The sequence below is a fragment of the Bombus bifarius genome, unplaced genomic scaffold (assembly GCF_011952205.1).
Source record: "Bombus bifarius isolate JDL3187 unplaced genomic scaffold, Bbif_JDL3187 scf7180000007996, whole genome shotgun sequence".
In the NCBI taxonomy this organism is placed as follows: Eukaryota; Metazoa; Arthropoda; class Insecta; order Hymenoptera; family Apidae; genus Bombus; species Bombus bifarius.
Genome location: NW_022884376.1, coordinates 4,718,595 through 4,740,344, shown reverse-complemented (window position 1 = coordinate 4,740,344; position 21,750 = coordinate 4,718,595). Strand labels below are relative to the sequence as shown.

Below are 21,750 nucleotides of genomic sequence, written 5' to 3'. Positions count from 1 at the left end.
TCTGTGTAAACAGAAGATTGATGAGATAATCGAAAAAATACTAACACAAAGAAACATAAAGGTAATAATCGTGTAAAGGTCGAGGTTAATAGATATACGTACAACGATGTCGACAGTCAGAAAAAAAAAACGGATAATTAGGCGTCTGAGTTTAGTGAGATGCTAATAAACCGATTAACGAGCGGATACGAGACTGTTCCTAGTTGTTGCAAAGTAAGATGCAAACGTCGTGATAAACGAATCTTCCATATGCCAAGGAAACCGACGTTAATTGCCTTCCCGTATTAATTGCCTCTAAGTAGGACAATTTTGCGGAACGATCCCCTCTCAAACGTGGAAAAACTACGTTATCTACCGAGTCGCATCGAGCAACTAATAACATCTGATAAAAAACTGTTTAGAAATTTTAATCCCCGCCGGTTAATTGCGTATTTTTCAAAGGAAATGGTACTTAATTGGGGGTAGATCGAGCGAAGTTCTCGATAATACTTAGTTTTGGAACTCGAGTGTTTTTTTTTTTCGGTTCGAGGTGTCGAAAATTTTTACAGAGCTGAATTATACAGAGAGGGTTTTAGAATTTAAAAGGGTCGTATAATAAATATTCATAGCGATTCCACGGCCGTAAGTAACTTTCCGATAAAGTAAGATTCTAGTACGAAGTAGTTTTTTGATTTTATAGCTGAACACTGAACATACCGTGGAATAAAGTACGCTCATGTTATAATATTCATTCGGGTCTATTTTCCCCTCAACACTATCCCTAACATTACTTTAATAGACGCTATAAGGAAAAGAATGTCGATGTATACTCGTTATTACTCTTATCAGCAGCAATATCCTAACTAAATTACACCGAACTTGTACTTCTACCACTCGTTGTTTAGATTCGCATCAACAAACTCGAATAAGCCGAAGTTTCCTGTAGGCAAAAATATGCCTATCCCACTCGTTGCTGACTTCAGTTACTGCTAAAATTATTCCTGGAATTTCCACAAAGTATCGAATCACACGCAAGATTGCGTTCATTTCGTCCATCTTTCATCCCCAATTATGTTCTCTATTTCCAATTACGGTGCATCGTAAAGAAAGAATAAAATATTCGCTACCTTTTACTTAAAGAGAACGCAATCTACGCTTTCATCTATCAAATGCATCGTCTCGTTACTTACGAAGGCATTGGCCGAGACACGTGCACCCTCCGACACCGTAATCTCAGACGCGTGATTCGCCATTGTCTCGCAGACGTGCAATCTTACAATTAGCGGCGGACGATGTGTCAACATCGTGGCATTTTCGCTTCTGCTTGCAGTCCGCATGACATTTCTGCGACAACAGAAATACGATTCTCTCTACGGGGGACAGAGTCGCGCGCGAATTTTCCTGTCTTTGTCGCCGCCACGTTCGCCGCGACAAATGCAACTCGGATCAGCTGGCGAAGATACTCTGAAGTTTCGAAAAAAAAAAGAAAAAAAAAAAGAAGAAAGAGCAGCAGAAACACACACACAGGGCTTCCTTCTTATTTTTAAGTTATAGAATTTTCAGAGAATTTGAATAATAAAAATTGTTTGATAGCAGAATGCAACATGAGAGATGCAGTCGTTACGTTTTCGAAGAAGCGAAATTTGCGAGAACTCGAGGGACAGAAACTTTTATTTTCGTTTGTAGACATTTTTATGGAATCTGGATCGTATAAATTTTTTGACGAGAAGACGGAATCAGAGAGGCGATCGTTGCACTATGAAAGAAAAAGTGAAGTCGAAGTAAATTGGCGAAAATTTATGAGAACTTAGGGACGTATTTATGTACGACGTAAAGTGGTCGTATCTTTTTTGCTTGCTCTTGCACCGACTTGTTTAGTAAGCTGTGCGTGGCTTTGAAAGGGAAGAAGGTGCACGTGTTGTGAGACGTCAATTCAGAAACCAAAGAAAGTGCAGTGTTTTGAGTTGCAAGATAATAATGAAAACGTAGCACCTACTACGTTATTTTTAACCGTCTAAGCACGTAGGTAGCGCTTTGTGGCGTATAGATGCGTGAAAACATATTTGCACACGCTTTGGCCTCGATGGGAACAAGAGCGAAATTCACGTTGATCTAAAAAATCCAACATGAAATTTTCATTTCAGATTAATCGAGTTTCTCTAGAACGAATAACTTGCTTTCTAAAGGCAACGCATTCGAGTTAATACGTCGTTTGCATCGTCATTTGCAATTTTTAAGAATAATTCCGACAGCGGGATCATCGTTTAAATCCATCAGCTGAAAGTCAACGAACGATAAGAAATTTTTCGTAAGCTTTACTTTCCTTTTAAACTTCCATTCCATAGAAATATTTATCTGAGAAGTTCAAAGTCGACGAACGATCGTTTTATCGAAGAAAAAGCATAACGTAAAAAGAAGTATTCGCGTATTCCAAATATTACATTTATCGATTCGCAATCGCGTAACACCACTCGCAATTGCATAATCCCATCTCAAATATCCTACACTTCGAACCAAGCTCACTACGAAGGATTATACCAACCAATAAGCTGACAAATAAGCCCGCGACGATTCGTATCTCCGATTCCTCTTCATCCTCTCAAATATCCACAAATGCTCTTTTATTTTTCCTTTATTTTTAGACAATAGTGTCATAGTTGAAGCTATATATTTTCAAATTTACATAATCACTCGTCCAACGTCAGAGACGAGAATAAATCGAGACGCAGCGTTATGCGTGCGGTATAACCGATCGATATAAAATTAATCGCCGATTCAAAAGAACCAAACGATCGGCGAGATGTTCTAAATTTTTCATGCGCACACGGTACGTGTAACATGCAACGATATCTAAAATATTCAAGACAGTACGTTTGTTACGATGTCTGGCAAACGAAACAAAGTTCTTTATAAATTCCATTTACTTAGTTACGCTTATAAATACATAAAAATGCATAAAAGTTGGCAATCTGCTGATATACATAGCCAACGAGAATCGCACGTGGTTTTCAATATATTCTTAGATCACGGATAAACGACTCGGTTTGACGATTCCACGCGAGACTTCGAGACGCTGCAAAGTGGATTAATGGGATCACCAGCCGTGTAAATAATTCTTTCATTCCTGCCGATTCATTCATCTACGAGCCGGTTGCTTCTTTCTCTCGTCCGTTTGCTCGTAATTACCGCTACGCCACGTTTCTTTCTCTTTCTGTCTCACTCGAGAGTGTCTCTCGGTGGCCAGATTAAACGCATCCGGTTCATCGTTTCACGCGTATGCCGCTTTTGTGAAAGCGTCGAGACGCGTATGTATACTATACACGACGTTCCACGAATTGCTGTTAGCTTCGCCGGAATATTCTACGTACGCGCAAGGCGCTGCTCTTCCGGGCGTTGAACGCCAAACCGGAAGTAACTGCGCCCGACACCCGTGTTCCTCTGGCGCACGTCGCGTTTCTTGTTAAGCGGACTGTACTTCATTACGGAAACGGGAAGCGTAAGTCGTTGCGGCGACTCTTTCGTGTGTTTGTTTCCTTCGGAATTTCATTCATAGCTCTGGCCTATAAGGTTTATTTGTACGGCGTTTAAGTATACGGCGTGGAGGATCGTTGGTAGTGTGGTTTGAATGACGAGATAACTCGATATTGAAACCATCAAATATGCTTTTAAATAATTAATAAATACAGAGAAAGACCCTCGGTACTAACTAATTCGCTAAAGACTGCGCATTGATCGTGCCGCTACAATGGTACGTTAACGAAGGTGTAGAGAATAGATCGGAGTTTCTCAGGTTTACTTTGAACAATATACGATAGCTTACGAAAGTGTTGGAATATTTGTAACGTATCGCGTATAGCCTTTCATGAAGCAGTCAGGAATTTCATAAAATCTGATATCAAATTTCTTCTTGGGATAGCTTGTTCAAGATATCTCTTTGCAACCTCAGATTTCACAATCTCTCGAAACTTCCTCGAGGAAACCTTGAGCCACGGGAAGTTGTCATTAATAAACTTTTTCTCAGGGTAATTACCAAAACTATAGATTACCACTGTCTGCAAATTTCAGCCTTGATCTTTGCTATATGCCCGTATCACCATGAAACCAATATACCGGTATTACTAACCCTAGAATCGACGATGAAAGAAGTTACGAAAGTTGCTGATGCTCGAGAGATTCTCATACGAAGGGAGCTACTACGGTTTACGGTTCAGGAGCATCCCTGCTCTCCTAACTCTCGGCAATTTAGTAGCAGTTACACTTAACGAGCAACGCCTGTTGCTTGATTGTCTCAACGAGGCGGCTCCTCCACCCTTTTTCCGTGTTCACCTCGAAAGAAGCAGACGAAGAAACGGTCGTTGGAACGGAAAAAGAAAACCGGCTGATGGTACAAGCGAGCGAGAGGATTCTCGCGGAGAACGAGGAAGAGAAAGAGAAGAGGGAAGGACGAGAGAGGAAGAAAGAGAGAGCGAGCCGCCCACAGAGAGCGGATGCTGGGTCGACAGGGTCACCTCTCCGACAAAATGAATCTTTTATGCCCTCGCACGCGTGCGCGCCTTTACGACGCGTCCTCGAGAACGAGCCGCTCTCTCTCTTATGGTCTCGTTTCGAGACTGGACCGCACGGTAAACGATTGACCCGTTCAGCTCGTTGCTTTCGCGCCAGAGTGCATAAAATCTGTATTTTCACCGAAGACATTCCGTTTCTAACGTAAAGGCTACAGCGTGTTTCTCTTTGTAATAATTTCCTCCTACGACAATTAGGAAAGATATTCATCGACACGTTGATCGCGGCGGTGGTCACCGGTGAGACGCGTTTAAAAATCTTCCGAAATTTTTTTTGGGATGACTAATATGACATAAGATAAATTTCACGAACTAAGATAATTTTCAAACAATTTTCGGAAAAAACTAACGCAAATACGATACAGTATTTTGCGAGAATTAAATCGTTATTAAACAAAAAGCGTAGGTTATTAGTAATTTAGTTTGTAGTTTGATTTATTCTACGTTCGTATAATTTTTGGCACGAAGGGAAAATGTGAAAGGCAAAGGCATCCTCCTCTGGGAGGAGGACATTGATATTAATACCGCTTTAACGATCACGAAGCATCCGTTTAATGAACGCGATCGTCGCGTGCCACGAGCCACCCTGTTATTCAATTTAATACGGCACCGTCGGCTTTCGATCCCGCCACTCACAAGCAACGTTTCGTGTTGCGTATAACAAAATTATGCCCGTGTCAAACGATCATTTGCCGACTACATCTTCCGTTTTCATTTCTTCATTTTTCTCTGTATTTTCGATCTACGATCGTATTCAACTTGACAGGATATCGTAATTGGAAAGACACGAACAATACTGGCGGAATAAATATAAGAATTATTTTGCCATTACGCTTTTGAGATCAACAAATTATCAACTATCGCACGCTACCATTTTTCCAAAATCTTTTCGCCAGGGATCGCATATTTTTCCCGAAACGTTTTTAAAACGAGCCTTCTCCCATTAACGCGAGATTGCTGGCGCCAAAGACAAATTACCACGTGCGAAAACCACGAACGAGCCATCCGACACTCCCAATAAAAGCGAATCGCGAACGAGGGAGACTAACGAGCAGCAAGAGAAGAATATTTCGTACGAATGTTTTCCTGCCACGCGGGAAACGTTGCTAAATTTAAACGGGACCTAAATTCAACGTGTTTAAAACGAGACAACGTCGAATGCAACGGCCAGCTTCTTGTCGACGTCAGAAAAATTGGACGCTGTCAGGACACGTGTTTCGCGAGGCCATTTTGATCTCTTCATAACTTCCCTACCTTTCAACTTACAAATGTATCCTACCAAACACCGTTTCCAGCCTTTCTTTTCGCTATAGAAATATTTCATTTCGCGCATTGTTTCTATCCAGCAAAATTCTAACTAAATACGTACACCGTAGACGATCGTATTTCGTAACAATTGTTACGAATTCTCAACTAAGTAGCGATCAGTCAGGTTGCATCTGATCGGTTGATATAGCCAACCTTGAACAAGATTAACGCTCAAGGTGGAGGTAAATTAAAGCTGTCGAGTAGTAGTATGTTTAGGTTATGTATTTGCAAGTTAAGATACAGAAGACGGTGTAGTATAACACGAAGAGTCTGACGCTCTGATGAAGACTGTTGCAAGATTCTGTTACTACTGTTTCAAGAAGCTTCGTCCGATCCTTATATAATAATTTTCCATCCACAGCTTTTTCATGGTTTGTGGGCTTTACACCTGACCTATCGGGCACTTAGGATGTTTATTAGCCTCTTAACGAGGTCCGTATCGTAAGGTTTATAACTTGGGAAGTAGAAAATTCGAAGATTCCCAAAAAAGAGAGTGCTGTGCGAGTCATAAACGGACAGCCACTCTAAGTCACGAACAGCAATTATCTAACGTATTCGATTCAAAAAAGTGACGAGTTTAACGACTGTTTTCTCGGGTGATCCTAATTCAGTGAATCTAAAACTACTAAATTAGCGAATCTACAGGTACAACTTAAATTGGCCTTGTTCGCTGATACGTCGAGTTCCCATCTTCAAGCTCTTCCTCTGTATTACAAACATACGCTTTTAACGAAAAATTAGCGTACAGTATGAATGCTGGTCTTAAGCATGCAATTAGCTGTGAAGATAATCTAACGTATCGTGCTTGTTAATACAGCGAACGACCGTTCAAACACTCCGATGATCTTTGCGTAACGTATGCTTGCAATTAATATCTTACAAACATTATGCACATGTTCAGACGCTTTAAACGTATCTAGCTAGCGATCGTTGGAATACTTTCGCGAGCCACTGCGTACAATAAAAATACCTCGTTGCGTAGATAGGAAGTTGGTAGGTTATCGAACCGTTGTAAAAAATGAGTCTGACTGGGAAAATAGTCAGAGATGACAGCCACCGATGATACTAGACCAGAGCTAGATCACGCAGAGCAACCTTTTTTTGGGTAAACGGATCGAGCGGCTCTGGGTTTAACAAACTCGGTCTGGTTTCAAGTTACGTAAGCCATCAGGGATCCGCGAATCGCCGGAAAAGATTACCAGACGTGGTCGGTTGAAATAACTTTGGCGATCGGCCAGCGAAAAAAATATCGGCTCGACGATTGTTGCGCGCGTGTCCGTTTGCACGTTTCGACGGCGCGACGTTACCTCGCGACGAAACACGGTCACGTTCACGGTCGTGCGTGCCCAATGAATACGTCGGGATTCATAAATTTCTACGAGACAGCCGTGAATCTCGTAACGTTTGATTCCCCTGACCGGTATAACATAGGAAAAATACGAATCGTTGCGTTGTTTAGATCGATGTCAAAGTTAGTTCGGCAAAGTAGTAAAATAGTAAGCTTCCTGTAAAGAAACTGGGTCAGTCGGGGGTGCAAGCGTTTCAGCCTTGAGTCTCTTCTCTGCGAATTTTTCTTTGTATCAAATAACGTTAGAAATATTGGATGTAAGGAACGAGTACGTATAAGATCGCAGAGATATCGATAAGTAGTATCCCTTCTCCTTTTTCTCTTCTCGAAATTTGTATTTTTAATAAAAGCGTAAATTTCGTTAGATAAAGGAAGATATTCTTCGTTACCGAATATCTCAGGTACTCTGATACGATACGACACGACTGGAATTTCATTTACGAAATTCTCACGTCATACTAATTGTATCTATGCATTCGCGCGAATATAAAGACGATCACGTTGGAATGTTAGCTCGATGGTTCTATCGTTAATTAATCGGAACGCCAATTCGTATAAGGAGTTCCACTATAAAAGATCTCGAAGGAAGTTGGTAAAGTCGAATTCTAAACAGTCTGAGGAATCCTATTATTACGTGTTTACGTACATTGAACCAGAAAGGATCTTAACCTACTGCGCGTCTCCATAATCGTATTCCGAGAAACCTTTGACGTAGTGCTAACATAGAGAAGCTCTGACGTAGCGGCACACGTTTTCACGAACCAAGCCTAGCAAACCTCCGACATACCGCTGTCGATACTATTTTCACTAGCCAGCCGTAGAAAGCTTCTGACGTACGACCACGTCCGGCCGGACTAAACCATCTTCTATACAAACTCAATTTCTTTTTCCAATTCGAATAAGTTCTCCTAATTGAAGTTTCTTGTCGTGGACAAAATTGTCGTTGTATCGCTTGCTAGAAAATGTTACACGTTTCCGTATGCCACGAAACACAGCCTGTAGCCTATTTTTGGAAAGCTTATTGCTTTCGCCTACAAACTTGGAGGAATTTTTCTCTTATTAATTTTCAACGAGATTCACGCCAGAATCAATAAATCAGAGAATGGTATACTGTGAATGCCGAATCGTTGTACGCAATATAAAAGTTTCGTACGCTATGTAAGAGTTTCACGCGACCATATTACGTATATGATCGTGTTATTGGAAGGTAAATGAGTTTTAACGCGAAAAACAACTTTAACGCGACCATAAGTCGGCAGGCGTTTCTCCAGCGAACGACTCAACCGGTAAAACCGTTAATCCAATGAGCAGGCCAACCAACTGATCGCGAGGATCAGGGACACCGCGCTTATCGCTAAATCGAGGAAATACCGTAGAAACGGCCGACTACGCTCGAACACCGTTCTCCAAGAATCCGCGATTAGGGTACAGGGTTGGTTAAACGACTATTAATCTTACGTGTTTACTACACAGTAGAGTTCGATTTGCGCGAATCTCTCGAAGGACAAACAGTGTGTATAACCGGAGACCGGTGATTCGCGATTTTTCATTCAAGTAATTCAAACTTTACGTTTAGATCGGTGGATTAGCGTTAATATTACAATTTCTTTCGAGTAAATAAAATTCTACTGTACTTTGACGCTGCAAACGCGAAACCATTGAAAACGACTGGTATCTGATCTTCTATTTTAGCGATTAATAAAAGCATGCATGAATGGTGATTATTATAGTAACAGAATATGTACAATTAATTTTCGATGGTAGTAAACAGTGTACATCGGTGAGAAAATATTTTTGTGAACGAATTTTGACGATGGAATACGGTGAATTTCTGTGATAGACGATACGGTGGATCTTAGTCACAGAATATAGAAAATTTGAGTAAAACGTTTGGAGCTGACATAAATGTCATTTACGCGAACCGAACTTTGTCGCTATCGTACAGTAGTGGAACGTTAGAAGCATAAAGATTGTATCGTGAAGTGTTAACACAGAGAAGTTGGTGCGATATTCGAATTTTATTGCAATTTTCTATAGTTTGACCTTAACGGACCAATATCTGCTGTCTCCGTTGCAAAAATTCTGCGACGTCATTTGGAATACCGAGGACAGCGAACTTGTACAAATCTGAAGATGAAAAAATTTCGTATTACCTTGGTATGCAGGCCCGAGAAGAAAGTGCGTCGCGGCGCGGAGTACGACGACATGTTGATCTTGTTGACGACCATTGTCATGGCAGCACGAAAGCGTGTTCCTTCGTTCGATCGATTTCTTTCGTTATCTCGGCTTTCAATTGGCACGCAACTCCTCGTTCCGTGCCAGCGTCGATGGTCTCTCACTCATTCGAACAGTCCACGCGTCTGTGTGTGTCCATATGTACCAACCAACAACCCCGAATAATCACTGTCTTCTTTCTCTCACATAATCGAATAACATAAACGAGCTCTAAAAACGCGTTTTATCCAACGTGCTTCTCTCTATCATCCTTCCATTATTCTTAACTGAAATATCCAAATAAAATTCACTTTTATATATAGAGAACGTAAGCCCGTATCCGACAAGTAGCTTATCTTTCATAAGAATTAAATACTTTTCTGCCACTGGATACACGGGAATACGATTCAAAACATGAACGACTTTGAGAACAGCGCAATGTAAGAGACACGAAATAATCGCAGAGAAGCAAAAACCCAAAGTGAGAACACAACCGAGATGAAGTTCGCGCGGTACTGACGGCGGCGCGCGGCGCAGCGCGGTATATAGTCTCCCCACCACTCGGTCGCGCGACCAATCGGAATGCGGTCCGGGCGCGCGCCAACTCGGCGGGTAGATACGAATAGTGGTGGCGTATCTGGATGAGCGGCAGTCTCGCCGTGACCTTCGAACTTGGAGGGCTGTGTCTAGCGCGATGCAAAACAGCCACGAGAAGGGATAGAGTGCCGATCATTGGAGGCTGTTGGATGGAAACGATATGAGAAGAGTAGTGGTAGGGCAAGAAGGCTGGAATATACTCGAAGTACGAGTTCGAACGACCAGTAACTGTTTCCACGGATCCCTCCGTGTCGCAGATTTTGGATTACAAGCTATTTTTTTAGGGGTGTCGACCATACATAAGTTGGCACGGTGGTAGAAGAATCGTTGAAATTTTGTTGATGACGCTATGAAAAAAGGTCTCGCGTCGATCGAATAATATTTCGATTCATTTCGCGTTCGCACGCGATATCGTGCACGAAGATTACGATAAAAGCACGATAAATGTACGTTTATTGATCTTGTGATATTAATGTCACTTTAGGATGAAACAAAATTTGTAATCTTAATATGCCGCGATTGAAAATGAAAATAATCTGGTAGGTTCGAAGAATGTCTTTTAAAAATAGCCGACGATAAGTTGACAATGTTTTACAGGGGCCAAGGGCATGATTATTAACGTCGTTACGCCAATTTAACGTGATTAATATTAGCGTGGATAACAAATGCTACATTAAACATTTTCCAACCGTTCAAAAAAGTAGGAAAAACACATATCCGATCTAAAAATCAAATGGACAGACAGCTTCAAAGTGGAATTGTTTAACAATATATTGCATTTTAAATTTGTTTCTACGCAAAAGTCAGGAAATGTGACTTATCGTGTTTTTCACCTGTGGCAATCTTTTTATACGCCAATCGTTTCTTTCTTTTAATTTCATTATTCATATAATACGATGATCAAAGTATCGTCAGAATTCGCTAATATCATCAAAAAGATTTTTTATTAACCGAAAGTTTTTTTTTTTTACAAGAAAGAAGTGTTAATTAAACGATTCGTTCATGTACTTTGCGTTTGAACGCGATATTGTACAATTGAAGCGTGCGTTTCGAATGAAGTTTTCGGGCAAGTTTTTCTTATACAAATTCTTCTTTCTTTTTTTGAAGCACGGAACGTGCTAATTCCTTTAGAACCAAGATTCAGTGCTTGTTCTTTGCGCGAATTCAAATAAAACGAGTATCTTAAACAGTTTCAATATTTGATTTTGAGTGGCTAGCGGGCCGGTTTCTACGTCAGCGTGGGTTTTGGCACATCTCGCGAATCCTTCGTGGCGGATGCATAAATTCGGCTGTATTACCGCACACAGGGTAATAAATACGCTGCACGTTTCGACTCCAACGTTTCTGCTATATTTTATTTAAAAGCGTGTCATTATTTCGTTGCGTTACATCACTTTAAACCTGACACGAAGTTGTTAACACATTCTCACAGGACGCTTTGCATTAATTCGCTTCCTATTAATAATTATTACAGATTATTAATAAATATGCAAACATCGATAAAACAAAATATTCAACTTCGATCCTATAAAAATTCTCAGACGGATAATTCGTTCCTCTCGACGTTCCATTAAAATTGAAGACAAATCACAAAGTACGCCTAGTTCTCGTTGCATCAAGCTAATGACAGAATAATGTGTTTGTACACGGAAATGTTCAAAAGCCGGAAGCCTCGATGACTAGGAGAAGGACAGGATCGTGGTTCGAAAGTTACGATTTCTAACTCTAAAAATTTACATGGAAACTACCAGGTCGACGACGAATAGAGCGGAAAAAATATACTTCGCCCATGAATACTTCCATCTCGTTACGGATCACGTAATTGATAGCCGTGCGTCACAGGCCGCGAAGTAGAACCGTCACCTTGCCAACAGCGATTCTGGCTGTTGATTCTCCTCGATGATTAGCCGCGACTTCCACCGGGTACCAGGTCTGTAATTTTCTGTGGCAACTTGTGCACGCGGTATGCAAACGAACGCCACCGCCTGGGAACCCGAGAATCTTCGCATCTCTCCGAGCCCTGCAACGTTTTCTATTTGCAACTATGAATGCTCGATACACTCGGTTACAATGTTGGGTATCAAAGATTGCAAACGACTTTTGACGCAGAGAAGTCTGAGAATGACACGATACTGTAATTATCGAAGTATGAAATTTATAGCAAAGATATGAAAGCTTGAAATATTTGAAAGAACGCGAGAATCAAACGTTTGGAAGAAAAAAGTTGCTCATTGGCAAAGGTTCGACGAACCCTTCGCGAAAAGGGCGCCATCAGGTCGGAAAAATCTCGACTTCTGACATTGGCGAGGAACAGCTGTCCCGGTGTAGCTGTGAAGTGGGAATGCTTAAAGGGGTCAAGGACCGACGATGAGGAAAACCACGATTGTCACTTTCTTGGTAAAGATCCGGAAAGAAATAACCCAGGAAAAATATCGAAAACGGAGCACCTAGGATTCTGTAGAAACGTGAATCGAAATTTTAAATTTAGATTATGCGGTATCGTGGCGCTAACGTAGACAAACGCGTAACTTAATCGCCATTTGCGATATTATCAAGCATTTCTTACCATTTTTGAAGAAATTTGTCACATTTTTAAATTACGCAAAGAGAAAAAGAACACGTTGAATTTAATTTTTTACTTTTATTCGATTATCAAACGTGTCGTTTTATCGTGATCGCAACGTTATCGAAAATGTATCACCATTTCTAAGAAATATGTAAAATATGTATTTAATGTTTCAAGTTAGCGAGTAAAGCAGACGATAAACATTTAGCGGAATGTTTAATAATAAACTGGGAGAACGAGTATCGAAGCTGTTTGTTTCTCGGGAACGTGGTCGAGGAACACGTCGCCTTAGTGTTTCTTTTCATAGTATCGTATAAGTTGACTCACGATCAGTGGGTCATACAAACCGGAAGCGAACGATCGGTCCATTAAACGGAAACGCTGAGAACCGCGTACGAATTTAACTCGTTTCCTTGAATCAAAGTCGTTCGGAGCCTGGTTTTTATTCCAGAATCCGGGCATTCGGCAGATCTTTCGCTTCTTTGAAATAGAGGAAACCTTGAAACTGCGGAGAAAATGACTTTTCTATTTTGAGGATGATCTGTAGAAGAAACTCGGAGTTTCGCAGGAATATACGAATTATTAGATATTACCGTCTTAATAAAATATACGAAAACATTTTCAAATTTCAAGTCAAACAAATTTCACAATAACTGTTCTTGTTATTAACAATTTTTATACCTTGCAAAATTTTCAATACTAAAATTACGTACATCTAAATATATATCTCAATAATCGCTATAACAATTGTAATTAAAATAGTACGATGTTCTTATTTCCTATCGCAATAAAAATTAATATTAATTCCACGAGAAGATCCGCGAATTTTCAATAATCGTAAGAGTAAAAATTCTATTGTCCGCTCCTGATAAATTTACTAGTTTTCCTAATTTTAATAAATTTAATAAATTTGACAATTTGATAAATTTGTTGATCCTAATGTTAAAAGAAATTCGTGAAAAATTGAGAATGCTGGTAAATTATCGGTGGAAATTATTCGACGACAACTATTTCGACAAAGCGATTCCCTCGGGGGCGCTGTTTCATCGGTTCACCGTGAACTTTGACACGGTAAATCAGGAGCAGGCGTCGGTGAATCGTGCTCGCCCGCGTCCCGACGCCATTAATTTCGCTCGGAGCACGATGATGGAGCCTGGGGGTTCCTATTTGTGACCACGCGAAAAGAAAACGACCTGAACGCTTCAGAGGGATCGCAGAAGGGAAAAGAAACGAGGGTACGTGAACAGGCATCGGCGTCAAGGAGTCGCGTGTAAATTTATCTTCAAGCGAGTTGTACGCGAGCCTTTCTTCGTACGCCGAACTTTCTGTCGATTCTCGACCTTTCACGAGCTCCAACAACTTTACCGAGTTCGTTGGCCATGGTTACACCCTTCGTCAAAATTTTATCCAAACAGGATACTTCGAACATTTTCCGATGATCTACAGAATTACATATTGTAGCATCTTACTACAAGTAGTTTATTTAAAATGGATTAAACAGGTGTTGGTTAAACAGGAAACGATGGTTGTCTAACGTGAACTAAGTACAACAACGTAATATAATTAAGACAACTAAATAGTTAATTTGCAACTCTCGTCACCACGGTTCCAACGCTCTCTCTCACGCGGACCACACCCCCTCGACAACGCAATTCGCACTCTCTGACTTATCGATTCACACTCTCTTAATTAACACTGACTGTTAATTCGTCTTCCTCCCCTTAGCATCCCTTTGTCTTTTCTCTTAGCTCCACCACGCACGTGTTGCGCAACCGCTCGTGGTCAGGGTCACGCAGGCCTCTTCCGCGTAACTATTCGATCGAAGGACCGACGATATATGGTTTATGGTTCGTCCGGCATCTCTTAGGCCTTTCGTCCACGATACTACAATATTGTACACATAATCATGCGCACGTATTGTACAACGTGTGTATACAACGTAACGTATCTCTGGAATTCTCTGAAAGTGAATCGATCAGAGATTTACGATTCAGCGTATCGATTATGTAAAGCAAAGACACTTTAGAGATTTTATGCTGTGCGTTCAATAAAATTGTTGAATTTGATTCCGCGATAATCTTCGTTTGCTGCGAATGGATATTAAATTTTCATACTTGGACTTTTCCACGCACAAATATTTCCATACGTTTCCTAAAATTCGGATTTTTTCGTAGAAATACCTCTTAAAATAGAAAACCTGTATCGATTGTCGTAACGTTATCGTCGTTGAAGATACACTAAGTAATTTAGTATCGAAACGTGTCATCTCATATCGGGAAAAAATATCACGATTGTCGGCGACGTGATCGTTGGAAACGGTGCTATACGAGACTAGCTCCAATTAAAAGCGCAACAACAGCCTTTGGCATCGTTTCGCGGTATTCCAATTAAAATTGCAAAATCCTCATCGTGACCACAAATGTCCCTTTTGATTATTTTATCAAAGAATTCCAGTCGGGATTCCCGCCGTACCCGGCAAGTACATGGTAGCAATCGCTACAATGTGTACGGTGTACATGCACGCTCGAAGCGATCGATCAACCACGACGATTATCCTGCTGTTTGTGGCACGTAGACGTTTTCACGCGTTCGAGAAAAACGATCTTGATCGGCGTGCCGACGGAAATGGAGAGGAACAAAGAGGAAAGAAGACGAAACGATCGTTAATGGCACGTAATGCGCGCTATGGACGCGAATTATCCGGCGTAACTGTAATTTGCGCCTTTTTTTCGCTCCTACTCTCCCCCTGCGACGTCCCTCGCCATGGATCCGGCTGTTTAGTTGCGTAATGCTTGTGCAATAATTACCGATGTTTGAGCAATTGACCGCCTCCGGCGCTACCGTGCGTATCACGCCATGAAAATGAAAAAAGAAAACGTTCGCCAGCCGCTTCTATCGATCCTGCGAGATAAACGCGAAGTTTTGATAAACGTTCGGTAATCTCGTTAACTTGGTCGATGATCGATAAAAATTGACACGACCAGCCAGGTAATTTGATTGTATCGCTCTGTCACGGAAAATTGAATATCGATTTTTCTTGAATCGTAAATCGATGGAGACACGATTATTCTCCGTATGGGAATTATTCGCAGGTTATCGGAGGTAGGAGATTGCGTTTCGTATCGGAAATTAACAGCAATTTTCAATTTTTCTTTCCTTTTTTTTTTTTGAATTTAAAAAGTTTCTAAAAACCTTGAGGATTTTCGGATGTCACAGGACTTATCTGATGTTCTAACAAATTTTAAGACTATCTATAAACACTATATCTATTCGTTTAATTTTAAACAACGGTCGTTAAACAATTTTGCAAAATTACTATGAGAATTGTTAGCGATTATTAGAATTATCGTAACAAATTATTTCAATCTTCCGTAATCGGTATCTCTCCTTCTTTTCAATTTTCATCAATGTTCTTCGATAAATCCAGGAAAAAACAACTACGCAGAAGAACCGAAAAGAAATAAAGTTTTTTCTTCAGAAAAAAAAAAAGAAAAAAGAAAATATAAATCCAGAAGAAACTGCTACTTTCCAAGATTTAAATGACATGTAAAATCCTCGTGTTCTTTTTAAGTTTGCGAGGCTGTACGGCGTCGAAAGTGTCGCGCCAAAAATACGGGCGAAAATGGCCGATTTAGCTGGAAGATTGAGTAGCCGGAGTGACTAACGTCTTCTCGGTTAATAGTTCAATTGTTCGGTTCGCTTGGCGAAATTTAGCGAGGATACACGCGAAAGGGACTGGAGAGCTCGCGTGCCATTCGCGCGTGAATTTCTCGCATCGGTCGCGTGACAAATTGCCTCGTTAATTCGATCAGCGCGATTCAATTTATTCACTCTGATCGCGGCTGATTTTCCGCTAATCTCGCGCCATTTCGTAGACGTCACTCCGATCATTTGTTACGGTGTACACTGTGATCTACCACGTGGAAATAATATTTTCATGATTTTTCATACCTTCTGCACAAAGTGTATTTTTATCAACGTACCGCGATATATCAACAGTTCGAGAACGACAGGAAAGAATGCAGCAGGGTTAACCGTACAACCGGACCGTGATAAATAATTCGCTAATTTCCGATCTTCTGTCAAATCAATTACAGAAGATACTTTTTAGGCGAAAGCTTCATCCGCGATAAATATACCTATGGTAACCTGGTTTTTTCCTTTTCGATTAAATAACCCAATAGTCTGACAAAAAACAACTCTACAAAAATAGCAAACAGCCATCGTCTGCCTATCAAAATGCTGAAAGCAAATGAAATCTTTCTGTAAATCATAATAACCCACGTTTAAACATAAAAATTGACTAACGACGCCTACCAATTTGCCTGGTAACCGGTTCCAGTAGTTGGAGGAAAAATTAGGCGAACATAACGAACGATATATTTAACGTATAAACGAGGATTAAAGATTGTGTGCAACAGTGTAACACATTCGAAGGGAATACCTTGTTTTGACGGTCGCTTGGCGAACGTTTCCCGTTGGCGAATCACGATTAAAAAATTGGCAGCGAGACAGGTGCGTAATATAACCTCTAGAGCCCGCGGTGTCGCTTGGAATTCTGCCAAAGTTACGCAAACGCGTTGCCAACGACAGCGAATATTCAAGTATGATCCGGCTCTGCCAAAACGCGCAAAGAATGGAATCCATGGTCGGCGAAAAAACAGGCCTCCGCCATTTGAATTATTCGAAACACGATGGAAACTCTACGATAAGCGTTTAAAAGCAATTGCAGTTTTACGAGGTAAGGGATATCATATATTTAAGAAAAAATTACGAAAAGTATTACTGCTTTTATATCGAGTTAATCTTCGAATGTTGTAGAACGTTCCTATATGGATAAATATAACGCGACATATGTGTAAAAATTACTGCGAATAAATAGAACGTCCGTTGACAAACGAATCAAATTTTATTTTTTGCATAGGCGATTATCGCTCCAATGAACTTTAAAAGTCGTGGCGTTCGATCAACAAGATAAATAACATCGTATTCTCACAATTAGTAGTCTACTATAAACTGTAATTATCTTCAAAACATTTTCTTCGATCAGAAGACAATTTCCATAACAAAGTTCATCACGTAATCAAACAATTCGCTGTTTGTCGATCAAAGTTTCACGTCATTCGTGCAGCAATAAAAAATGGATGAAAGTTGAAGAATACGATTTCATAAGAAAGTGTAGATCGCAAATTCTTCTTCTTTATTCTCCTCGTTTTCCTCTTCGACTTCCTCTTCTCCGTAATACTCCTCCTCTTCCTCCTCTTCCTCCTCTTCTTCTTCGAACATCTCGAGAATAACATCTTCAGCACCCTCGGGGAAGTACTCGTCTATCATCGCTTGCGCCTTTTCATCGTCTTCAGTGACGAAATACGGCTCGATGCTCGCGAAGGACAAAAAAGCATCGTCGCTGATCCTCCGGAGGATTATTACGAATATCTCGTTACCAGTTTGATATTTTGCCTGTATCAATGTTCTTCGTTTAATATTTAATCATCCAATATTTTATATCGTCGACGTACGTATAGCAAGAAAAGAGAAAAGAAGATTTGATCTTCTGAACTGGCACTGGTCAAGATCGCGAGCAACCGATTCAAATTAGATTCCAAGTTATATATCGATATTAATTTTAGAAACGAACAGTAATTTACGAAATACAATCGAAAATAAAACATAATATAATATAATATAATAAATTAGAAGTTTAATTTTATCCAAACTGTCGAGTTACTAACGATCTAACGATACCAATTGAGAATTAAGTAACCTTTCTTTCGAAATCTTCGGGGCTGGACGCTATTCGCCTGGCTATCGGCGGATTATCGAACTCGAAAGCGCCAAAATATTCGATCGCGTCGGGGTACAATGCGCATGTTTCACGGACCACCGCGAACTTTGAATAGTAAAACTTGACTGCGCAGAAAGGAGCCGGTGGTACGGGCTCTTCGTAAGGGTGCACTAGTTCCATGTAATTGGAGAAAAGGGTCGTGTACACGTGTACCTTGCTTCTGGCCTATAGAATTGCGAGAGTAATGCGAGCTGTTGGAAAATGCATGTTACTTCGCCTGGAATAAATAATCCTCGGAGGAAACCGAGAAACTTTGTAGCCAACGTAATTAATAATACTTTAAGTAATTAATAAACAGTCATAAAGAAGAGTCGAGAGGTGAAAAGTTTGAAACAAAAAGTATGTATAAAGCGAGTGATTAATCTCTATTCGTGTATTCTAAATTTAAAGATACCTGAGGAGGTACCCAAACCGCGGGATCGGTGCGAGGAAAATCCTCCTCATCCTCGGGATCAGGTTCATGAACGTACACGTACCTCTCCATGTAAGACTCATTTAAGGAGGAAGGAGCAGCGTTAGGGTGTATCAGTGGAGTCGTGCTGGTTAACAAATGTATCAGATAATCCTCGACATCGTTGATCGCTCGCGTCGGACACCTTTTAGTCCCTTTAGGACATTCGAAGGGATAGGGTACAGGCCAATCAGGATGAGGACGTCTACCTTTCAATCTCATCGCTATCGTTCTACCGTCCATTAATCCTGACATAGAATAATCGAACAATCGCGATATAAAATTAATTGTAGTCAAAGCGATGTCACCTGTAAAGTCCTGCGACGAAGATCAAAGTAGATCAACGGTTTTTCGTTTCTTTCCTTTGTTCTTATTTTGAAGTTTGCAATTCTATTTTTAAACACTTCCTCGCAGCCAATGTTCCGCGTATTCCGCTAAACAAACCGTACACTCGAAAATGTCGAGACGAAATTTCAAGCAAAATGTTGTAGACATATGGCGTTCAGGACAATTCAGTGAAAAAGAACCTACGTATTTATAAACTCTTTTTCCACAAAGTTTTAAAAAAATTCATACCGATACTATTAAACTGTCTATAAATAATTAGTAAAATTCGATAAAATATAAAAGCAAAATGTAACGACAGAGCTCTCGTATAAAACATTAATACGTAAAGACAACTGTGTATAATAAATTTCGGTAATAAAAAGTGAAAGTTTTGAAGGGGATATCGAAGAATTTAAAAAGTCACCTGCTACCAGTTCTTTCGTAATCTCTACGTTACTCTCAACGAACATCTTCTCGATCGTTTCCTCGTTCAATTGCACACGAAGCTCCTCGAGCACGTCGAAATTTTGCCTAAACAGCGTATTGATTAGTTCGAGGTACGGAGGGCACTGGTACTTGTCCCTGTGTCGACCCTCTTCCTTGAACACCCAGGGATAGAAAACCAGAGCGGTGACCTCGCTCAATTCGAATATCATCTGTGCCAGGAACGTCTCGTACATCTCTCTTTCCTCAGCTTCTTTCTTGGCACGTTGTTGATCCTCCACCACTTTTCTTGTTTGCAACGGATAATTTTGCAATCAGCCGCTAACCATTATCCACTAACTGTACTCGTAGCAAAACTGATTACTATCGAAATAAGTTTTTATTCGGATGAAAATTTGTTAATCGACGATCAGCGTTATTTGATCTGATATTTTGTTTTCGACAAAGATATAGATATTTGTTACTCGATTTTATCAGGAAGATAATAATATGTTTCTATGACACGTGCAATTTCTACGTCAGAATAACAATATCACATAATACGATGTACAAACGTAGGTACATTCCATTTGATATTTATTGAATTGATAAAATATTACCGCATCGAGTTGTTTCAAAACGCATGTCTCATATCAAATATGTTTCTTTCATATTTGAATATTTCGATATTTTGAAATTTATTTCTAGTTCCCATATCATTACTTTCGGATACGCTTTTTTCTTACTCTGGCTAAAACAATTATTCCTCCCCTTTACGTGTCTATTGTTCTCATTTCGAATAAAAAAATGCTCAAACCTTGCAGGTATAATTGTTAAGAAATTATGTTGAAAATTTCGAAAATATTATTCGATGGTTGACGATAACGATACCTGATGGCTTCCTTCTCTTGCCATTTAATCTCTTCCTCGGGTGTCCTAGTGCTCACATCCAGCACCATTTCCGGTTCCTCCTCGTTCTGCACCCTTTTAATCTCCGTTACGAGCAGTTTTCTAAGCTGGGGGCAATTAGCACCGAACACGAGGTTCACCATCTTGCCATTTTGAAGAAACATCCAGACTGGCTCGCTTCTTCCGCGAAATCGTTCGAGATCGCCGATGTAATCGTTCTTCACGATCGCGTAGTTGATCGTGTCACCTCCTATCTCTAATTTTACACTTCGCAGGGTGCTCACCATGGCGATACATGGGCCACACCATTCGGAGTAAACGTCAGCGAGAATTAAACCCTTTCGACTTAACAGCTGTTGCCAATCATCCTCGGTTTCCACTTCGACCTGCAGCTGAGTTTGCTCTTTTCTTCTCGCCATTTTACAATTACGGTATTCTTGGTGGATTTATGTGGCGGCAATTTGTATCGAGCGTCGATAGGTCGAAGCGCGCAAATGTTGTTCCGACGAATTTAGCTGTCAGTTCGTAGCAAGTTTCGATCGACAGGTTAGTATCGTGTAGGTTAATAACGTGTTTAGCATCGTTTGTAATTAGACTTGACAGGTCGGAGTAACGTAGGTTAACGTCTAGAATTATTTGCAGCTACTATCAATTTGTAGCTACACGTACGTATTAGATCGTACTAGTTTAAGGATATTTAAATCAAATCGCGTGTACAGCTCTCGTCCAGTTTGATTTCACGGTCATTAAGCAAGTCTCTTTACGGTCCACGTCAAACGACAATATATTCGAAGTAAAACTTTCAGAGACACGATAGAACGATAATTTCAGGCATTAACAGCTAGAACGAGACTGTCACGCGTTCGTAAATTGCATTTTACCATACGTAATACGTATATACGAATTACAGAGTTAAATTACACTTCACTGCAACAATTCTCCAGCATTCCCACGATTAATCGCGTTTAATTATGCCAGAAGCTTGTAATCGTCGCTTACATTAAGAAAACCATTCGTTTTCTCGTATAAACCAGACGATTGATTGGAGACGAAGGTCTGGATTAATCGTGGCCACGTGATTTACGTCTACTGACATTTCCATCGTCAACGACGGATGTGAACGATGAAGGAACTACGCGTGTTTAACGACGTGAATCTCGCATCCTGCGGACGTAAGGAGAGAAGCGCGAAGAGATCGAGGCCGACGATAACGCGTCTCGA

The 21,750-nt window shown here is 40.4% G+C and overlaps 2 protein-coding genes across 2 annotated transcripts in view; both read right to left on the bottom strand.

Moving 5' to 3' along the window:
• The window catches only part of LOC117206151 (sterile alpha and TIR motif-containing protein 1), a 138,666-nt gene that overhangs the window by 60,796 nt on the left and 56,120 nt on the right, over nucleotides 1–21,750 (bottom strand). The gene's annotated exons all lie outside the window — the stretch shown is intronic.
• Nucleotides 17,465–21,216, bottom strand: LOC117206176. The gene is made up of 5 exons (XM_033445287.1): nucleotides 20,512–21,216; nucleotides 19,622–19,929; nucleotides 18,814–19,118; nucleotides 18,339–18,584; nucleotides 17,465–18,034 (listed from the first exon to the last, which is right to left on the bottom strand). Exons 1-5 carry the CDS (start codon nucleotides 20,946–20,948, stop codon nucleotides 17,741–17,743), a joined length of 1,590 nt encoding a protein of 529 aa, XP_033301178.1. The 5' UTR covers nucleotides 20,949–21,216; the 3' UTR covers nucleotides 17,465–17,740.

Bases quoted from the DNA above. Each gene is read 5' to 3' on its own strand.
- LOC117206176 (XM_033445287.1), bottom strand. From the start codon at position 20,948: ATGGCGAGAAGAAAAGAGCAAACTCAGCTGCAGGTCGAAGTGGAAACC. The intron at 19,119-19,621 runs GTGACTTTTTAA...ATTCTATGTCAG, and splicing joins TACGAAAGAACTGGTAGCAG to GATTAATGGACGGTAGAACG. The intron at 18,585-18,813 runs GTATCTTTAAAT...GCAATTCTATAG, and splicing joins CGGTTTGGGTACCTCCTCAG to GCCAGAAGCAAGGTACACGT.